The 22,916-nt window shown below is 41.0% G+C and overlaps 1 protein-coding gene across 1 annotated transcript in view; it reads left to right on the top strand.

The window, feature by feature from the left end:
* The first annotated feature begins 856 nt into the window (after nt 1-856).
* BMERB1 (bMERB domain containing 1) overlaps nt 857-22,916 on the top strand; it is a 55,108-nt gene continuing 33,048 nt past the window's right edge. Inside the window, exon 1 of the mRNA XM_050906324.1 lies at nt 857-999. Within this exon, the coding sequence (XP_050762281.1) occupies nt 894-999 (106 nt within the window). The 5' untranslated portion in view covers nt 857-893. The remainder of the gene's footprint in view (nt 1,000-22,916) is intronic.

Below are 22,916 nucleotides of genomic sequence, written 5' to 3'. Positions count from 1 at the left end.
GTAAAATGCTGTTCAGGGATTTTATCCATATAACCTCCCCTACAATAAAAGAAAAAATTAATAATAACAACGATAATTATCACCACACTTGTGCTTTCTGCATAGTCATTTCCTTCTCTTCTAATCCCAGCAGGCTGCATAAGCAGCAAAGCTGCGTGCTTATGAAAAATGCATATGGTTATGAGAAATACAAAATCCCATCACTTGTTTGGGTGCTGGCTTTTGGCAACATGATGCTGGAATGAGTGTTACTCCATTCAGTGCAGGACTTTCAGGAAAGCCAAAGGCTGCATGCACAGCAACCTCAGATGTGTTACGCTGCAAAAGCCATGAGTGGCTGTGGATTTTACCATTATTCCCCAGCTGCTCAGGCCAGAAGATGTGCTCAGTGCTGCACTGGCCACAAGAAGGACAGTTCTCCCGTGCCCTAGCAGTGAGCGTATGTACTAACTCTCGCTTGCCCGAGTTGCTTCGGCTATGCAATGGGAGTGCACACCGCAGGTGCAGAGATGGGCAGAGACAAAACCAGCTAGCCAGGGGCTCTGAGCTGCATGGCAGCATCGTTGTGGAGGTCAGTCTGCCCATCCAAGCGGGAGGGAGGGAACCGACCCGCCCTGGAGGGCCCGGCGGGCGGAGCGTGTGTGCAGCATGTGCCGGGTGACGGCCCCCCGCAGGGGTTACGGCTCACATTGTTTCCCTGCCTCCCGCCGCCCCAGCCCTGCACTGAGCATGTGCGCAGCGCCCCTTCCCGCCCCCCTTCCCCCCCCCCCCCGCGGGCCCCCGTTCCGCGCAGAGGAGCGGTGAGCTCCGCGTCGTCTCCGCGGCAGTCGGGCCGCAGCCCCGCTGGCATGGAGTGAGCTGCGGAGCCCCGCGCCCCCCGGCCCGGCCCGGCCATGGAGCTGAGGAGGTCCATCTCGGCCAGCGCGGAGGCCGAGAGACCGATGAGGCGCTACGGGGCAGTAGAGGAGACGGAGTGGAAGGCGGAGGCGCTGGGGAGAAGTGAGTGGGGGGCGCGGGTGCGGGTGCGGCTGGCCAAGGCAGCCCCGAGCGGCGCGGCGGTGCGGTCCTCCCGGTCCCCGGTCCGGCGATGAGCGCACACCGGAGGCTCATGTTAGCAGGGCGAAGCCACTTTTGGCTTCTCGGGGAGGAAGGTTCGTGTGACCATTTTGCCCTCTGAGGCTGGTGCTTCTCGAGGGGCCTGTGTCGGAGACAAACAGCTTTTCTCTGTCGAGGGACAGGGAAGCAAAGGGCTGGAGCCGTGCCGGTGCAGCTCCGGGCACTTCAGTGTTTCCTTGCGAAATGGGTTGCTCGCTCGCTCTGCAAAGTGAAATGTGCTTCACATTTGAAAGGCACAGATGATAACCGCGTTATTCGCTCTTGTTATCTCAGGCAGAGGGTACAGGAATACAGCACTTGGTTCACTTCTCCAGTGGTTGCACTGTATTTATGAGCTCAACAAATGCTCTGTGGTGGAACAGCTTTCTTGAAATCATAATTTTCCAGAAAGCAGCAATTGACATAACCTTTCCAAAGTGCCGAGGGAAAGAGTAGTTAAAAAGATACATAGTTGCCAACTCAAGTTATCCATGGGACCTTGTCTTCTCTAAGGTATTGGTTATTATTCTTGTATTGGCAGAACTATCTTCTTTACAACCTAATAAGCCTGTAAACCCCTTCTAATTTTCCAGGTAACCACTGAGGCAAGAAATCTTGAAAAGATTATTACAAAAAGCTCTGTACTAGCATAAAGAAAAATATTTTCTAAGTTTCATCAAGTGTTTTATTAGGCCACAGGAAATAAAGCTTTGTGTGTATCTGTTGTGACACCTTCATCTTGACTGATACTGGGGTTGCTGATATTCTTCATACACCATCCATCTTTTGATGTGCATCGTGAAGTCTCACCTGGATGCCTTTTAACATGCCATGGCTTTGCAGCATCCTGGTAGCAGATTTTAGCCAGCACTTTTGCTATGTTTAGACTTTTCAGATACTGTGGTGTTCTGGAATCATGCTTCACCTCTGGCTTCAGTTTTTCATGCATGTTATTGTCTACCATATGCTGATGACAGGGGTGTAACTCTCCCACTCTGATGTTTCAGTTGCAGTGTTGGTTTTGTTGCAGTGCCTGGCATAAGTTCAGGACTGAGTAACTCCACACTTTCTAAAATGGAATTGAAGACTGAAATCACTGTTGACTGAGTTGGTTGACTCAGCCAAAACCAGGACACACATGCAACAGTTTTGCAGGTTCCCTGGCATGATACAGACGTGCTTTTCTTGTTCTCGTAAATACATCTGGTTTTGTTCCAGCGCTCAGGGGCTGAGTGCAGTGCAGCACTTGTAATAATAATAACTGGTAGCTTGAGGTGACAGAAGGGTTACATCTTGCAAGCTTTGGACAAAAGATCATCTGTTTGGTAGAGGGCAATGCAGAGGCTGAGTGGGAGACTCGATCTGCTCAAAAATATGTGCTCAGCATTGAGCTTCCACCCAAATCACAGCTTGACCAGGTACCAGAATGAGCTGTTGGCAGGAGTAGAACCAAGTGTCCAGGTGTCTGCACCTTGGCTCTGCTGCTGAGCTGCCCTTCTACACATTAGATTCAGTTTAATGAGAATATTTCTCTGTGTATAACAATTTAGACACAGAATAGGCAGTAATCTAGAGGCTATGGTCTGCTATTTGAAAAGTAGAAAATTATTATAGTAAGACTTTGCTATTTGAATAATTGATTTGTTTTGTTTGCTCATAGGCTTCAACTTCCTTAAAATACTGTGGAAAATGCTATTTATGGTAGCTGTTTTAGGTGATCCCTGCATGTCTTTCTTATTTTAATACTGACTTCTGGTCACACTTTTGCATTGATTAAAAATAAATAGATCTTACTATTTACTTTAATGCTCCCTTACACCATTGGTCCTAAATTGCATGGCACAATGACAGTAGTCTCCAGAAGGTCTGGGAAGAAGCTGAAAAAGCATCATCCTCTTTTTTACTAATGTCAACAATTGGCCTTTGGTATTTGCATATTGTTTTAAATATGAAATGCTAATTAATATTATTAACAAAAGCAGAAGCCTATTACTGCATATGCATTTGCCCTTGTTACTCTGACGATTTGTTGTGTCTTAAATCAGGATCTCTTTGGAGGTAGAACTTGTGTATCTGTACAACACTCTGCACGATGGAATGCTGTTTCCTGGTCAGTGCCTTTTGATATGAGTGTCGTCATATCACAAGAGAATGTACATCCTGATTATGTCCATTACAGAAAGAATGTCATGGAAGTTAGATAGTTTCTATTTAATTTGTTAAATGGAAAGGGAGCTCTGTGCTAACTTCTCTGTCTGTGGTACAGAAAGCATTGCTGGTTATTGGTTATAACCAAAGATGAGTTACTTCATAGCAATGAAATGTAACATCATGCACATTTCTATTCTACAATGGCCTCTTTCAGCCAGATTATCAACGGAGTTAAGCTAGTTCACAGTAGCTGAGAATCTGATGCCCTGCAACCTGAGGGTGTAATGATGTCCAGTGGGTTTGCATGCAAAATACAAAGCAGATTGTTCAAAGGTGTCTCTTTAACAAGACACTGAAGCCTTTCTCTTCACATACAGGAGGGAATTTCCAAGGAGTAGAGAACATTAAAAATGACGGTTTACCATGTACAGAGCAACTCATGCATTTTCTAGTGCATGCATATAAAACACAGTCAGGCTTATAAATTGTCAGGCTTGTATAATAATAATGTGGTTACAGCCTTCTCAGTAAATGATCTTTACAATATAGTCTTGGGGAGTCTGCTCTGAAGCAGAGCACTCAAGCATTTTGGTCAGTCCTCGTTACCAAGTGCACAGCTTCATTTAGAATCATCTCTCTTGCCATCGGCAGGGACTCATAATGCCCTGATTAAATAACTGCATGCCACAGCAGGGAAATAGCCACAAAGAAACAAAGCAGTTTTTCACCATTCTTTTGAACATTGTGCTTCTCAGATACATTTCTGTTGATCTTTTCCTCCTTCTTTCAGTTTGTATGAGGTCTGGAACTAAATGCAAAATTCACGGTGAATGCCCCAGCTTCTGTCAGTATAAGGAAGCAGAAATGCCAGAAAACTGCTAAGGTTATGTTTTGATGCAATTTAGTCCACCATGAAATTTGCTTATTGTTTTCATTTGAATGGTAACTCAGCATTGGAGGTAAGCCGCCACACTCCTATATTGCAGAGGTCCACCTTTTCAACTGTTTTTGAATATGAAGTGGAGAATAGGGGAAAGGGGCCCTATTACAGGCCAGCACTGAAGAGGAAGCTGGAGATTCCCAACATGAGACTCAGTAGTAGCATGAAGCCTTCATAGCCAGCTTTACTTGCTCTCCATTCATGCTGTGAATGTTGTATCACAGATTATGTCCAGGGAAGGTACTGTGAGATGGCAGTGCACTCTGGAGCAGCATGAGATTGCTGTTCTGAGATTGCTCTGATTTGTTCTAACAGCAGAAAGATAGTACTGTTCCCAGGTTCACAGAGATCCTGGGCTGACACATGTGAAAGCTTATTTCACCATATTCAGTTAGTTTATCTTGAGAACCTTTCTAAGCTTGTTAGCCAGAAAGAGACTCTTGTATGTATTTATATGCTCCGCTGCTGAGCACTGAGAGTGGTTCAAACACTGGAAATAAGCACTATTTTTAATATTTTCCATTTGCATTTCTTGGCAGCATGGGAAGGTGGATGGTTTATATCTATCTGGAACATTTTTGGTTCAAGACCAGTTTGTTTTAGAAGCACTATTATGCACAGAGATGGTCTTTCAGCTTGCAGAAGCTTGAAAAGCTAAAAAGAAAACGACCATAGATTGCAATAACATAGATAGTGGTCCTGTAGCCAGGTCGTCTTTTCTCTTGGGTAAACAAAGAATGAAGAAAAGGTATTTATACCCTGGTTATGGGCACTTGCTTTATCTAATCTACTGGGAACTGCTTGTGTCACCCTTAAGGCCTGATTTCATTAACAGGACAGAATGGCTGCATCTTAGAACAGGATTTAGCTCATGATGTTTTAATGTTGCTTAATAACATTTTACAATAATTTGAAAAAATTCTGTTGCAATATTAAAAAATCAATCGAGTAGCAACAGAGAAACACATTTGTCCTGCACAGCAAAGCCTGCACAGCTAGTGTCCTGTGACATCTATCTGTCATTCTGGTCACCAACAAGTAGCTAGGATGGGTTTGTATTAATCATATGCCTCTATGTATTAGTCAAAAAGTAGGTAAATGCCAATTTGTTCTTGCATTTTTCTGTTAGCTTTATAAAATTTGGCGATTTAATAGCTCTTTCTATATCTAGTACAGACAGACTGGATAGTATGTTGGTTCCTGTGAGACACCAGTGCACTCCCCTGTATTCATGCTGGATTGGTCCCAAGTGACTGTAGAAAAGCAAACTTATTTAGATTCTGACAAAGGTGGACATAGCCCTGGTATTTGGTGGGAGGTACAGCTGAATGTCCTCATTCTTCTTCCTCCTGTATTGCTTCATGAGAGTGAAAGGTGACTAGTGTTGTCTCACAAGACAGGGAAGGAAATGTGATTAGAAATTTGCAATGGTGCTCAGGGCTGCCAAGTCAGAAACTACAGAGCAATGCTGGGAAGTCAGGAGAGGGAAGACTCATGAGTTGGGACTGACAAGGGGCTGAAGTTTACTCTGCACTGTCCACAGTTAAATCCAAGCCTGCATCAATTATAGCTGTTTCTATCATCTGGTAGTTAAATATTCAAACACACACCTTTGGGCCTTCTTCCATAATACCCCACATATTGCACAGACCTCCACAAACCCACTTCAGTGCTTTGTGTAAAAACTCTCAATTACTGTAACACCTCTCCAGTCAGTCAGGAATGCAGTATGACCTTGCCTATCACGCTCTCGTGATACTCTCCCCGAGTCTCATCATGTCTCCGCTCTGATTTAAAAAAGAAAAAAAAGACATTTCACAGGCACAAACAGAATTTATGTAGCCCAACTACCACTCCTGTTCTTTCACAGTGATGCCCTTGTGTTACTGTAAGTTCCCCTAAATTGTTAATTGTATCTATTATTACAGACAATAAAACAGACAAAACAGATGAGGCTTATTCAGACCATCTATTAAGATAGGTGGGAAAGAAGCTAACTGAAGGATATACACAATTACATTTCTTTTTATAGAAGCAGCAAGGCTGCTGGCTTTATGAAGCTCTGAAGACAGGCTTCAAATAGAGAATATAATTAATATTCTTTCCATGTCTCCATTTAAAAAAAAAAAAACTGTGTAAAAATTCTGCAAAGAGAGTGACCAAGAAATTAAAATGTGACAATAAAACACTAATAGTGAACCCCACACCTTTTTAGAAAATATTTGACAAAATATTGTAATCAACAGACAACTGATTCAAAGGATGATGCCAGTTCTAGATTTTTTCTTGTTCATAATTATTAATGTTAACATATTTATATTGTAGTTCAAGAGGAAAAGCAGCCTTTGTCTGATCTGTGAAACCAAGACAAAACTCCCACAGTGAAAATCAGAAAGGATTTCTAGAAAGGATTGAGGCTGTTTTCTACAAAACAGTTGTAAAACTCACCTGCTTCAATGGCAGTCAGATGGCTCTCAAATTCTCCTACACAGCTTAGTGTTTCTACAAGTCACTGGTCATTTTGGCTAGGAGTATGCGCATACAATTTATCTGCGTTTTCATTGCTTATCCACTTTTACACGTACTACGTCCTGATCCTTCTCCTTCTGCAAAATATTTCTTAAATACAGAACCTACCACTTAATAATCTCCACCAGGTCATTCCTTCATCACCTGTAACTCATAAAGGAAGGGTGTATCTTGGTTTTGTTTTACTTCACAAAGATCCAGGAGAATTATTTACAGAGTGAGACTAATCCAGTTTATACTATCTACACATTGTCTCATTTTTCTAATTCCTTGTCCCACAGCTGGGTGCTCCAGGCAGCTGCTGAGACAGAGGAAGAAGGAAAAGAGAGAACTGGAAATATTTTGGTGCCTCAGAGTGCATTCCCACTAAAATATTGGTCAACAACGGGAAGAACTGTGACCCTTAGACCAGCTTCTTGCAGCTGCTACTTCATATTGGTCTCCCAAGTCCACAGAATTCTGTAGCACAGATCCCCATAGAAATATACTTTCCTATCTGGTGACAGAAATAAAATCAGTTAATGGGCTACCCTTTCCCCCATAGTCTCCCTGTCATATTTCACGAGTTTTGCCCTTCCTTCACTTTTCTATCTAGCTATGGGCTATGTGTGTCCAAGGTTTCTCAACAAAAAGTGCAGCTAATTTACTCCCTAACTTCTCCCATGGTTCTGAACATAATTGTCTCTTGACAATACTTTGTATCCTACAAAGTCCAGACAAATGTCCTACAAAACACAGACAAATGAGAGAAACAACCACCAAACCCACCCCAATCTAATCAAAGCCAAAGGGTCTGAGTGTAGCAGGAGTCTGGCTAATTCTGCATAGGGGCTACCTTGCAAAAAACGTGTTGGTTGTTGTAGATCAGGATCTTACTGCTGCACATCTACTTGCATATGTCAGCAAAGACATTTCTCTCAGCTGAGATACTTATAAATCAGAGGGTATTAACCCTATGACTTCCAAAATCTCTGTGCCCAACTGTGTGTACCAGGCAGGAAATGAACACTTAATGTGTAATGCAGTGTTTATATTCAAACCAGTGCCAACCAATAATTGTTGGAACAGTTATAGATGAGGCTAAAGTGTCATATTTGGGACTATTGCTCATGAATTTTCCTATTTCCTTTAAAGATATTTTACAGAAAAAATGCATTAGACCTGGAAAGTAGGACACTTTGAACTACACGCATCATCCCTGCTGCTGGTAGCCCGTGGGATTATGGACTCAGTGTGTGTAATTTTTTTGACTATGTTTGATAATTGATCCCTTAGTTGCATAGCATGTTTTCATTAGAGTAACCACTTATGAGAATGTGTGTGTGTCTGTCTCAAGGCTGCGTTATAAAACAGGATTAAAAACTTGCATGCAAGTTTGGGCATGCACTGCAAAGTACTGTGTATCATGCGTGAAGTTTATAGAGTTTTCTTGTAGTTAGTGAGCACAAGAAAGGTTGGAACTCAGCGCTCTGTAATCCTGAATCCCAAAGTGCTTTTCCTCTGTAGCTGAATATGTTCCATTTTCATAGAAGTCTTACTTCATAAAATAGTCCCAGAGACTCAATAAATAATGCTGATTTATTTCATAGAATGGTTTGGGTTGGAAGGGACCTTAAAGATCATCTCATTCCAACCCCCCTGCCATGGGCAGTGATACCTTCCACTAGACCAGGTTGCTCAAAGCCCCATCCAACCTGCCCTTGAAAACTTCCAGGGAGGGGGCATCCGTAACTTCTCTGGGCAACCTGTTCCAGTGCCTCACCACGCTCACAGTAAAGAATTTCTTCCTAATATCTAATCTAAATGTACCCTCTTTCAGTTTAAAGCCATTACCCCTCATCCTATCACTACATGGCCTTGTAAAAAGTCCCTCTCCAGCTTTTCTGTAGGCCCCCTTTAGGTTCATGTTCTGCTGTCTAACTACATAAAAGGCATAGTATAAATGCATTCAGAATTCAAAGATGAAAAATGTATGCTTGGAGGGCAAACTATGAGAAATCAGCAGGAGCACCCTTGGATAATTATGTTAGTTGCCCTTCAGGATCAGCAATGAAACATGAATTAGCAACATTTTGTCAGTTCATAAAGGGCAAAATATTTGAGAAAATAATTTTAAGAGAATTTGTCATTAAATGAGGATGAATGATTTTCAGTGAGACAAGCTGCTCATTGCAAAAGCCTAATGATTGCAAACACTACCAAAATACAAGAGGTAATTTGTTATTGTAAGAATATCAGCAGTGTTTAAGGATCTTTTTATTGCCCTGAACCCTTTCCCCACCCAAACCTTTACTGATTAGGGATTTAAGAGGTTTTGTACAGACACATCTGGTTTTTTATATACTGATAAAATTGGAACAAAAGATTCTCATTTTAAAGTGGTTTAATGGTTTTGTTCATCTCTTGGAGAAAACAAGTCTAAAACCAGAAAAGAAATCAACAGTCAGTTCTACCACTAACGCCCTTTCAGTACATGAGGCCAAAGTAAGTTTTAGAATAATGGTCCTGAAGCCAAATGAGCAAGACGGTGACCTCCCTGGGAAATGACAGAGAAGCCTGACTGACACTTTCTTAGTTACAAATACAAAATGCAGTCCTGACTTCGTTGACATCAATGGAAATTTCCTCACTGATTTCAATAAAAGCAAAACTGAACTGGGCTCTGTGCCTTTGTCTCCTGAAGCCCTGTTCACCTCGATTCTCTGTAGAAAACTCTGATGAGGGAATTTGGGGACTGTGTCAGTTCCATGAGGATTCCCCTGGGGATCTGTCTCAGGCTGCCCCATGAGTTTGGTCTCTCTGCCCTCACTTCTCACTGGGCATGTCCTGCAGTCCTGCAGAGCCTTGGCAAGCAGCGATAAGCATTCACTCCCTGGAGAACCATTTGCACTGGCAGGGGTAATGCCATTTCAATCTTCTTGTCTCTGAGCAGTGAATCATTAGCTAATACATTGGAGCCCCTATGGTGAGTGGCTGTTCCTCAAACTATCCTGCTTCACAGGAGAAGAGGAAGTCACAGAAATTCAGTTATGCATTTGTGCCCCTGCTCTCCTTATCCAATCTGTAGTTTCTCTCATCTCATCTTCTACCATGGATTCCCATACAACTTCCTCTGGGCACTGTGCCTGGGAGGGGACTGAAGTTACTGCAGTTTGGCAGACTCTTAAGACAGAGACATTTTCCTTCAGGCTGATACTTGTCTGTAGCACAGAGTATGTGGGATGTGATAGTGAAGGGCACAGCCATGGAGTTTTGAAAGCCAGTAAAATCAAGATCCATTTGTCTCTGCCTTGGTAAGGTGTGAAACATCCTGCAATTACAAAATTTCTTTCTCTCATACAAAGAGAAGGTGACAGCCAGCTATCCGTTTGTCTCAGGATTAAGACTCTGTTGAACTGCCTTTGTTTCCTCACCTCTGAGACCTCCAGGGAGGCAGTCAGCTCAGCCTCACATCAGCCCAATGCCAGTTGTGAGGAAGAAAATATTAGCATATTTAAAGAAAACTGAATCAAAATTAAGTATGCAAAAGCAATTAACTTGGTGAAAACAGAGGTTGCTAGAAAATGACTCCACATCCACAGATGAAAGCCAAGTGCAAAACAGAGTTGTTTGCCAACTGTCATCATTATTTTGGGTGAGTTGAAGAAACGGAGCCCTGTGCTGTTTCACCCAAGCATGCTCTGAGAAAGAAGCAGCCACTTTTGGCTCTACTGGCTCTGGCAATTTCATCTTTAAGGAACGGCACAGCTTTTGCCTGTGGCTCCCTGGAAGCACTGTGTGCCTCATACGTTTGAGAACAAGATCCCAGCATGATTCTCTGCTGCCTGGCCTCCCAATTTGCTGTCGGACTCTACACATTGTATGCCCATGGCATTAGGAATAGCAACATTCATCCCCGTGGGAAACTACTAGTCTTTTCTCCTATGAAATGTGAAACACCTTTTTTCTTGGCTTCTGAGGAGCATCTCCTCAATATTTAATTACTTGCTGGAGTGGGAATGTGAACTGATTTCTTTATTGTCTGAAGAAGTTCTCCATACCAGTATCACTTTGGCCTTTACTGGATTGGACTCATATGTCTATAATATTTATCCAATGGTTTTAAGGTTGCCTAAAATTATCTACCAGCTGCTGGGAAGATGTTTAGAGCACTGTTAGAAAACTGTGTTATTACAGAATCACGTCACAGAGCGGGGAGAGAGAGAGAGAAACAAGCTTTCTGGTATGCAATTGGATAATTTCAAAGGAGAATATTGTAAAGATGTGAAATTTAGAAATGTCAGTGGCCATTTTACTATTATTTCACTTGCAACATATGCTCCTCTTTATCAATTGATGTTCATAGGAGAAATCATAAAACCATATATTCCTAAAGAGGTTTTGCAAGACTTCTTGAGACTGAACATTTTGTTGAATTTTTTTTTGAAACAAAAAAAATTAATGAAGATAGAAAAAGTCTTTTAAAAATAGCAAACTAAATAAGCTTTAAAAACCTGAACATTAGCTGTAGCTGGCACTGTTACATCATTTGAAACTTAAATGCTGAAGCTTTGTGTTAGTATTACAGGATCAAAATATGACTCTAGTGAGGAACAAAATGGAAAGCCACAGGCTGTTTCCTTTGACCACTGAGCAAAATGACAGAAGTAAATGAACAAGTGATGAGTGTTTCTTAATATCGCTTTTTAATTCTCCATCACATAACATTGGTCTTGCTCCAGATGGGAATGTGCATTGATTTCAGTGGGAGCTCCACACTAGGGAAGGTACCTACCACAGAAACTAACTGTACCAGTTTCTATTTACAGCCTTCTGATAGTGCTGAATCTCATGCAGGGCTGTGGCAGGGTTGGGCACGGAAACCCCTTCCTGAGTCTTCCTGACTCCTGGCAGCCTTCCTGAGCCAGACTAAAATAGCTTCTTGCAGATAAAGGTCTAACCCAGTGCCACTGAATAAAACTGACAATGAGGGCTTTTGGGTCAGACCTTTAAAGGCAATTTTCCCTCATTTTTTGTGTCTCATTTTGGATCCATTTTCTCATAGGAACAGCTGTCAGATGATATACACTGTGCAAACTTTCCCAGCAGGCTGCATATAGCTGCATATTCTCCCCATTCTCTGAAGGACAAACTGCTGTTTAAAGTGCATAAGGTTGTATTTTCAATTCATAACATGATGGGAAAAGGTGACAGGAATATGCAAAAAACCAATGGTAACTACATTGTCAGTATCATGATTTATTTGAATGTAAACCAAGTTTTCATCTCACACAGATTTATTTTTAAAAATCAAATACTATTTTAAGCAGTCTGTTCCCCTGTCCCTCTGTCCTGTGTGTGCACACCCCCCACCCCCGTTGTGAAGGCATTAAAGAACAGATACTGAGAGCTAGGTACTTTAGGTACTAGCAACTCTTGTCTCTTTTGCACTAGCTTTAAGATAATCAGAGAGATACTAGAAAAGATAGCCCCTGTTCTCACAAATCAGACCTCTAGAAATAGGTAACTAATGCAGTTTGATTTCTGTATTTTTTCTGTGTGTCTGAGGCACTGGAGGTCACTAGAGAGAGGACAAAGGGACTGGTGCTTGTGGTGTGAGAAGCACTGAGGTACCTGGAGGGCGGTCAGTGACCAGCATGGTCCTTTTTATTTCTGTATTTATAAAGTGAACAAAGTATTCAATAGCGATGTAACAGTGGTACTAGGATTATAATTGGGGGAGGAGAGGAATATTAAGGCCTATTTCAAGGCTTGGCTACATTTTATGAAATTATTTCCATATACTACCATGGGGTTCTGATCCAGATGAGTGCCAGAGCTCTTGTACTGGCTCCAGCAACATTTTCCACTACATTCAATTCTTGTCTTTGATATACAGACACGGTGTGCTAGGATGAATGACTGAGCTTAATTCATCCACTCTCCTTGATTCCTCCTCTCTTTACTGCAGCTCTCTTTGCCTCATCTCCTAAGTATGCCTCATCTCCTAAGTATTCCAAAGAAAAAAAACCAACTATGACTCAAACCACAGCACTCTTACTCTAGGGTTTGTATATGCAAAACTGCAGTGATTTGAGGACTGGACAGACCACACCTAATGCATATAAAGCACTGTGAGTTTGTGTAGTTCAAGTTGTGTCTGTTTGGCAGAGGTATAATGCAAGGGTGCTGAAACTTAAGACTAATTCCCTATCAAAAATAAAGAGCATGTACGAGAGCTCTTCCAACAGGAATCTTAGCCAGGCAAAGCATTTTTTCAAGCATCTTCCTAGTTTTATTTTGTTGCAGTGATTTCATAATTGCTGATGTGAGTTTTTCCTCAGTAATTGTTAAGAAATTTTATTGTGTTTACCTTTTATGTGAATAGTCTGGATATAAAATACCTTGGTAATAATTTCTTATAGTGAAGAAAATCATAGCACTTAATTTCATTGTTTTAAAATTATGTGGCTAGTCACACCAGAGTAAATCTAATGTAACTATTTTCATGCTGGGAAGGTGTTACACCACTGTATTGCAAGCAAGAAAAAACTGTCTCCTTCTGTGAGTCTTCCACATATATAGGTATTTACACCAAAGAAAACATTGTCCTTGTAGCATGCTTTCATTCACTCTGCACAAGGGAGAAAAGACATTTCTTAGAAGTCAAATCATTTGCATGTTTATAAGGAGGCCATCCACTGCCCTTCACAGGAGTAAAATATACAAGGAACAGGAAACAGAACCCCTTCTCATAGAATACCCTTTTAATAATTTCCCCAGGCTTCCTTGTTCTGGAATGGTAGAAAGGCAAAATATCCCAGCTAGAAACCATTTTATATCTACTAGAACAGATGATCAGAATTCTCATCAGTTTCTAGGTACTATGGAAAGTGCTCTTCTACAAACAGTAGAGACAGTTTTCTGTATGCTATCCAAGAAGACAGGATAGCAATGACATTTCTGTGGGCAAAACCAGGGCATTATCAGATATTGGCTAGCATAAGATGGGTGTTTGCTGGTGAGTCAAATAAAGAAACAGGCAGCATGGGAGATGGTCGTTTTGAGATGTGTATCTTTCTAAATGAATCAATATTGCAAATGAGCTGAAAATTGTGCAAACAGATGCAAATAAAATAGCATGAACTGTTTACAGCAATACTTGAGTATTAGTTTATAACCTAGTCTGCAGCAACAAAAATTAGGTCAGCGATAATCAATTCAGAAGAAAGGTCGGTAAAAATGAGACTTATCACTAAAGGCTTAATGCAGGAGGTGATTACCTTTGCATAGTGACGTCTGAGGAAATAATTAAAAGGAACTTATCCTTTTTTTTAACAAATAAATTCCCATTAAAAATGAGAATTTATAAACAGAACTTAAAATTGCAAACAAAAGGTAAATTCATTATTTAATCCTGTGAATTTACTTAAATCACACTTCTGTAAGATCTACTATTAGTCTGCTAATAGCAACATATACGAACAGTGGTCTGAGACAGGTTATAGTGAGTGTGTTTTGTCTATTCTGTCTATCTGATAACACTTCCCTGAATAGAGTCAATATTATTTTCTTTGCTGGTTGCAAGAAGTTTTCATATAGCAACAGGGGAGATATAAACACCTAATGAAATAGGAAAATCTCATTGTAAAGCCAAAGAATTGAATAGGAAAGATTACCTGAGGGGGAAAGAGGAAGAAAAAAGGAAACAAATTAGCTTAATTCATTTTTAAAAACAACAGATTTCATGCTGGTGGCATCCCAATATTTTACTGAATGACAAATCTGTTTCTAGCTCTTTTTGAGCTTATGTTTAATTCATATAGGGAATTTCCACTTAAGAAACACAGGAGTCTGGTCTGTTGGTTTTGTGGTGGCTGATTCCCAGAGATGTGTATGTTCAGTATATGTCAAAGATCTAGACCTCCAGCTTTGTAATGTGGAGATGTACTGAGATAAGATTCTGGGCTTACATGAAAAAAACAGTTTTTCTAAGACCTTCCTCATAAGAAAGCTGGCTTCTCACATAAGAGACCTCCAACTTTGCACGAAGTCTTTGTATATCACACATTGATTTTTGCAAAACAGGGAGAATTCTCTTTCATTTCCCAGTGTGAGGGGATGAGGTCACATATTACCTTGGTACTGAGAATTTCTCTGGGCAGCATTTTAAATGGGACACATTCCCAGGCTGGGTATATAATTAAGAAAATCTTCTCTAAGGCTGTGATATGTGATATAGCTGTGACTGTGATAAGAAACAGCTGTTTGTTCAAGAAAGTAAGCAGCTCCCTTTCCGTCCCAAAGCTGCTCAAATCTTGGGTCTAAGCTGCTTATGAATAAAGCATAGCAAATTAGGGGCCTATATCTTCCCTAACACAGGCAGGTGAGGAGGGGTGAGGAACTGGCATGGCCATTACTCTGTCCTTGGCTGCTGGAAAGATTTGGCAGGTGCAAGTTGAAATGGAAAGATGTACAGCAATTTACTACACACCGTCTCCTGAGCCAGGAGGAAGCAGAGAGCACAGCTGGATGCAGAGCCCCTTGGCTGGTGCCCCTGTTCTCAAGCTCAGAGAAAACCAACTTCTGCACCAAAGCTGCCTGCCACTCCTCACAAAATCCAGGTCAGGCTGAGGCAGGCTGGACAGTAGTAATGACTTGTTATTCACAAACAAATGAGCTAAATCGCTGGGTTTTCTGCAAGCAGCACTTACTTGAGTGCTGAAACAATATCACGCAAGATCAGCTAATTTGTCTCATCTGCAGAGATTTATTTATTTATCTGTGTTTAGGGGGAGAGAAAAGAGAGAGAAACCAGAAGAAAAGAATATTAGGAGAAGCTTCTGGTTTTAGACCTACTGGGATATTGAGGGCACCCTTCTGTCAGGTTAGGTCAATAGGAGAATCACTGATATGAAATACACGGTGGTATATCTCCTAGAAAGAGGTGGAAAAATGCCACTCCATTATTTCAGTTACAGCAAGACAAATTAGGTTGCTTAGTTTCAGACTGACACGTAATGTGGTCTAGGGGAAATTGCTTTCACACCTCACCTAAAGCCACCAGCCAAATGTGTGAAAAATCCTGTTGTCAGAGCATCTGGCAACAAGGAATGTTGTACTGATACCCAAACTCGAGTTTATTTAAAATTGGAAATAACAGTAGGAAGTCTGGAAAACGTTCTTGCACAATTCAACTGCAGTACTTTGTTAAGTATGTCATAATTCTCTGCAGACCTGGTTATATGGACAGCTCTTCTTTAAATCCCACTCAAAACCACTTAATCCTTCTTCATACACAACAGAAACGGCTGGATGAGATACCACAGGCTATTTTGCAAATGGACTGTACTAGTCTTGAAGAGAGTTTGTGGCTCAGTTCAGGCACTGGGAATGCTGGAAAATGAAGTCTGAAATGGTCACACCAATCATGATGATGCCCTTCCAGTGTGCTGTAATTGCTCTGAAAAATTTCTGTATGTGAGCAAGTCCTTTTTCCACTCTATCGGTATATCTGAGACACCAGTAAAGACACTCTGTGTTGCTAGATTTTTATGTCTGGTGTGTGATAGAAACTGTACTGAGATGATACTAAGCTGGCTACTGAGCAGTCACTTGCAGACCAGCTTGCATCTGAAGGCGTGAGCTGTAGTGACCTTATCACAGCCACCATAAGGAAAAAAAAGTTAAACCTGCCAAATTTAGAATCTGGATATTTGAAAACTGTCTCAACTTAGAGATGCAATTTATATTAAAACAGAGGATTCAGTTTCAGCTGAGTGGAGAATCACATGTGAATCCACAAATAATGTCTTTGGGGTTTCTTAATTCAATGGGACTTGAGTTTAAAACGGATTTTATAAAAAGACATTAATTCCAAACTCCCTTTGCTGTTTTCATGATTCTGTTTTCCTCATTTTTATGCATTTGCCCTCTAACAGGCTGAAGAGATGTGTGCAACCTTGTTATCATTGACTGTAATGGAAATTGGCTGGGGCATGCAAATTGCCTAGACAGAGTCTTGGAATCAACTTCAAAGTAGCAAGGTTGAGCCCTATAATTGGAGTGTCAAAGCCCCTAAGGGTTTTCAAGACCCAATCTGTGAGTGTCATTAGGGTAATTTATGTTAGTGGACATACTTCTGCATACCCTGAATTTATTTACATCAGAAGCACTTCCTGCAAATTTCAATCACATTAAAAAAAAAATCTGTATTTTTGACTTAACATTACGGCACAATCAAATCAAGCCTGGGGCTTTTATTTCATTGTTTACGAGAAGACTTGCATAGGAAGTTATGTTTATCTTATATTTTCAAAGAAACGTTTAGTTGAATATTAGGTTCTGACTCCTTAGGCATTTATTGCTGTGAGTGCTGAAATTCTGTTTCCTGATCTGTAAATATGGTTTGTATTAGCTTTTAAACTGCTGCTAGAGGGAGTACTACTGAGGAAAAGTCTTCCCTCTCCCCCTAAAATTCACTGTTTAGGGGACTATCCAGGGTATTGTGAGTCACAGATCAAAGACATGATATAAAAATAGAGAAAACCAGTAGAACTCTCAGTAGTAGAAAAAACCTACATGTAAATCATAATGATAGTGCTATAAAACAGCACCAAATCATATACAAATTTACAGCTAGAAAAGAAATTATTCTAGTTACAGATAATTAGGTAGCAAATTGTCCTATTGTACTGAGTCAGTTCCTTGCATAAGCAAACACCCTTAGATCCAGATGGAAGACTATGAAAGCAGAGATGGTGTACTATCTTGAAGTGATAGTTTAATTTGATGGGATGGATCCTTATGACTTCATACATGGAGAAAGAGTCTGGAATGTTTGTGTGGGCAATGTCTGACTGCAGAGGACACTGGGCCTCAAAAAGCTAAATCCTACCTTAAAGAGTAAAGCCCCAGATAATGGTCAAATTAATCTTTTCTACTTCCTGAGGCCACCCTCCTGCAACTGCAGACAATCATACAATACCTGAGCTTATTCGCAGGACCTGTCTGGGGTTTTTTCCCCACAAAGTGAGGCCAGACCCTTTAAAGATCCATATGTTCTGATCTTAGTTTAAAACACGTTTGGTTCCTTTGCTCCAATATCCTACTTGAAAGACTGCTTCACAATATTATTGCTTTGGATAGTTACTAGTTTCCAGTTTAAGCTTATTCTTTACCTCTACTTAATTTTACACCAGCTATTATCATATAACAAATAATCCTTTCCCCTGTCCTTGATCCTTTCCACTTAGCTAACCAAAATCTCCGTCTTCACAAGTAGAGGAGTGCCACAATTTTGACAGCATCAAAAGTCAGGAGAATGCTGAAATCTGAAAGCTTAAGTGCAAGATAGAACAAATGGAATTTATCATCCAAATACAGGGTGGCAGCATAGATTTTAAGATACATTAAGTCTGAATATCACATTAAGTCCTGTGCATCGCATTAGATTTCTACCAGAACTCCAGACTGGTGCAGATTCACACGGTCTTCATTGTCAGAGAAGGATGAACAACTGTTGAGAGGTGATTTTTTCAGGATATCATTACAACCAAAATGAAGTCTTCTATGCACAGAGCAGTTTCTTAAGACTAGAGAGATCTTTTTCCCGGGGGAAGTGTAAGATTAAAGGGTTGCGTAATTACCCACTTAGGAAATTGGAACTGTCATAAACTGACAAAAGACAAAGCCAAGAATAATTACCGCTTATAAATTTCTCAGAATAACAAACAAGACAATTTAATTGATGCTTTTTTTGAGAGGCAAGATCTTTATAGATCTTCTAATTATGGACTTGTGCTGATATATATCTTTAAATAGGGAACAAGGGCAGAAAATGGTCCCTAAATTAGAAAGTTGGAACCATCATTTAACCATAAAACTTCTAGTTAGCAAAGTACTGAAGACCATCCTTAATTAGCAATCACTTTTACTGCCTGAATGTCTATTTCTGCTTGGGAATATGTAGTTGAATTAGAAAACTCAAAGCAGGATCTCTTTCAGGTTCAGTTTTTAAACTAGCCTTTCTTCAGTGCAATACTACTTGATCTACAGAAGTACAGCATAAAAGATGGAAAGCAACTAAGAATCTCATTTGGGCACTGGGCCTGTACAGGCACTTTCTTACATCAGATGTGAAAGGAGTCATTGTGTGCAATACTTTGAGTATGATACCATAGAAACCAAAAGGACTTTGAGAGTTAGAGGAAGGAGTTAATATTCAACACTGTGAATCTGGCGTTTATATTTCAAGAGAAATCTCAGTGAGACCACAGTGTACAAAAGCCTGAAATGGAAAAGAATAGACTGCTGCCAACAGTCTTTTTGCAAAGGTAAATAATGAAAAATAAAAGGTCAAAGCTTGAAGATAAGAATAAGAATGTACAGGATAAGCAACTAAAAGAATCTTTTTATAACAAGAGGCTCTGAGATATGGAACAGACAGGGCAGTGATTCTGGAAGTGCAGTGGGCAATTGCACACAGTGCTTTTTATATTCTCTGCTTATCTAATTTTAAAATGGGGTCATATGACAGAGTGTGTGTGAGACACTTTTGAAGTGGAAACTCAGGTTGTAATACGTCTAGACTGTAAATCTAACTGTGATAATTAAAAAAAAAAAAAAAGTATTCATGACCTGGACAAAATAAATCCCAATATTATAATCGTGCTATTGCACTCAGACCACAGCTGACTGTTTGAACAGAGCCATCTCCAGTCACATCAGATGATTTAATATACCTTGGAAGGAAATGATATGGCAAACAGAATGATCTCTGGTTGTTTTTAGCAATCAGGTTTTTTTGTTACCATGTGGTGGTTCAAAGACTCATTCAAATTCTGTTGAATTCAACAAAATTATGAATGTCAGTTCTGTCTTACTATTTTGCTTTTTTCTGGCATTCTTTTTTCCCTCAGCATTGACCAAAGGCTAGCATATCACAGCCCAGCTCCACAAAATTCATCAGGTTGTTAGTCAGTTTTAGAGAATACCAACAGATTTCTACAGATTTCTGAAAAGCCAAGTCTGAACTTTCAAGACTTTGTCAAACTTATTCTTCTCCTTCAAAGGCAAAAATAGCTGCATGCCTGGAAGGGCAAGTTATATATGACACATAGAAAAAAAAAAGGAAAAAAAAATAGGCTGAAGTGGAAGACTCCTGTTGACTTCAGTGAGCCTTGGATTAGGAGAAGGGACCTGTAGAGCTAATCATCTCCACAAGACAAATTCACACTTTCCTGTCCCCTCAACCCAGAGCATGTGAAAAACCAGCTTTGGGATTTCTAGGTGCTCTGCTGTCTGGCAAAAATATTGGAAGCTTTGATGGCTAGTTTAAGCCAGTATTTCGGGGCTCCAAGATTGCCTCCTGTGCGCCTGGGAGCTGCACTGCAGTTGAAACTTCTGCTTCCAGGGCTTTATGGAGAATTTAATATCTCCAGAACTGCAAGGCTGCTCTGGATCCTCATGCACTGATAGGAAACCAGGCTCTTTGGACAGAGGCATTCCTTTTGACTTCATAGTAAATGTACTGAATCCAAGATGTTATCCCCCAAATACTCTGAATGCCACTTCTCTGGCGTTTTCTAGCAGACTCAGTTTTGTCAGAAAGTTTCTGGCCACCATTACTTGCAGGGACAAAGCACATCTAGCCACCTGTGAAGGATATGTGCTCGGTTTGTGTCAGCTCAAATTGCATTTCATGGCTCTACATGCCAGTGATTCCAAAATAAATAACTGTGTTGCTCAACCCATGGAGAAGTATTAATAGGGATTCAAAAGCTGTAACAGGCACAGTAAGAGAAGAAAAAAATTTCAGCTTCCTCCTAGAAGCAAAGTTCAGCTATGTAATCTCCAGTATTCAGTGCTATTGATGACAGTGGAAGCAAAGTGATTCTGAGAACTTTAGCACATCTAAGGGGAGTAGAACATTAGTTTTTTGCTCCTCCAGTAATAGCCTCTGCACACTACTATTGTCTTTAGAGATTACTTTTTCCCCAGTGTTAAAACTTGTCAGGTATGTGCCCTCCTGTTTCCTCAGTGTAGACTATTAGCTGGTTACTGAGGCCTGATACAACCAGCAGCATGATTCCAACTTTTACTAAATTGGCTGTCATCACCAGTCTGTTTTCAGTCCAAGAGATGAAACAGGAGGGCCAACTGACAAGCAGAGGGAAGAGATTGCCTTGAGGGAGAAGAGGAGGATACAGCATTTTCTAAAATAACCCACTGGCATGGACTGTGGACTGTACTCTGCAGCAGGATGAGGACTGATTCCTGGGATGCATGTAGAGTGGCCTCTATCTCAGAGGCATTGGAACTCACAAGCAGTACAAAAATATTCATAACGTTGTTCATGGAAAGAGAGAATGTGAAGCACTGAGTTTATGTAATGCACTTAGAAGCAGGTAATACGCCTGTGCACTGCTGTTTGAAACAGATGTGCAGTGATCTGGTACCAGTTCCCACAGTTTATATTTGTATATGCACATTCCTTTGGAATTTCTCCAGAAATCATCAAAAGTAAGAAAGGGAAACCCTTGTGAAGTGAGCCTTTGTCCAAGGTTCATTGCAGTCACGAGGAGTATTTCCATTAATAACTGTAGGTGGAGGATCAGTGTTGGGTACAAGAAGGGCTGGCAGCTCCGAAAGGGTAGGCAAGCCCTGTGCTGAGAGTCCTAACAAGGCAGGCAGGGGCAGGGACAGCGTACTCACTGGCAACGGCACAGCCCAATGGTACCTGAGCAAGGAAAGCAGAGCAGGTCTGGTGACAACCAGGGTCAGCCACAGTCCAGATCTCCAGGCAAATCCCTAGTACAAGGCAGGCCCAAGGTCAAGTGGGAAGTCAGGTCCAGGTTCCTGGGGGAGATGCAAGGCCAAGGGCCAGAGTCTCAGCTTGAAATCTGCTTCTGAGCAAAAGGAGGGGGAAAGGACAGGGAGCCCCTGCTGAGGCTTCTCAAAGCTGGTCACCCGTACCATGTTCAAACCAATCCTGAGCCCAGGCTGTCAAACCAGCAGGAGTGGTGGGATGCGGTCAGCACCATGACAGTCCGGTCACTTCCACACTGGTACTACCCTATGCCACCCTCCCCCTTTCTCCCAGTCTACCCATTTTAAATTGCACAATGTTGCCTGCCTGTTAGGGAAGCCAGGAACAAAATATATTGCAGCTGTTTGTATTGTGTTTAGCTATTAGCTATATTTATATGGTAATTCCAGCATAAAACATTGAATAAATACCATTCCACACACATGCCAAATTCAATCATTGTTAGGATTCACAATAATAGAATGCTGCAGCAGGCTAGATTAGGAATAAGCAATTAGATGTAGTTTTTTTCTGCACAGGTTAGTTATTGGCCACTGCATCCTGCTCCAGATGGGTTAAATCAAAGAGAAAAAAAACCCAACTCTGGACCTCTGAATACATTTGAGGCAACAGGAAAAGGTATAGTAAAAGGCCTGGTTACAAGACTAGTCATTCATGCCTCCAGGTGACAAGCTAGTGACAAACTACAGGAACCATCTCATTCTTTTCACATGAACATTTTTTATCTGGAATATTTTGTACTATAACAATTTACTTTTCTGCATTATGCAACTATTTAAATTTCCACCAAGTGTGCTGTTTTTAAGTTGCACCATCTGGTTCTCTCTTCATCTGTCTCTAACCTGTGCCTCCTGCTTACTTCTGCTTTGGCTCATCAACTAATAGTGGTCTTGAAAGTCTTGATTTTGATACCTGAAACAGCATTAAGAATGCACTTGCTGCACCGTGCTCTATTAGCATTTAATATACTTCAGTGAAAAAGGATTAATTTGAGGATTTCACTGAATTCTTGAGAAAGCCCCAAAAGTGCTGACTCAGATTTGGAACAAAACTTAGCCATTAACTGTTTTAACAAGGATTATCTTATTATTGGACAAGTTAAGGGAGTGGAAATAGGCCTCAAATTGCTCAGTTTAAATCCAATCCAGGACAACAATGACTTAAAATAATTTTTAACTGAAGCACCGTAATGGAGTGGGCTGAGCAGCCAGGTTTGTTGCTGAGTGGTGTCCACATTAGAGAAGCCATGCAGCTGATTTGTACTGCAGTCCTTTAAAGAGCTCTCAACAGTCATGGATTGAACAAACACAGAGTCTCATTTAAGATGGTTTATCCATGTCAAAGATGAAAAAGAAGTGGCAGAGTAGCTGGGCCATTACCCTTACCTGTGCT

The sequence above is a fragment of the Gymnogyps californianus genome, chromosome 15 (assembly GCF_018139145.2).
Source record: "Gymnogyps californianus isolate 813 chromosome 15, ASM1813914v2, whole genome shotgun sequence".
Classification (NCBI taxonomy): Eukaryota; Metazoa; Chordata; class Aves; order Accipitriformes; family Cathartidae; genus Gymnogyps; species Gymnogyps californianus.
This window is presented reverse-complemented; position numbering and strand designations above follow the sequence as displayed.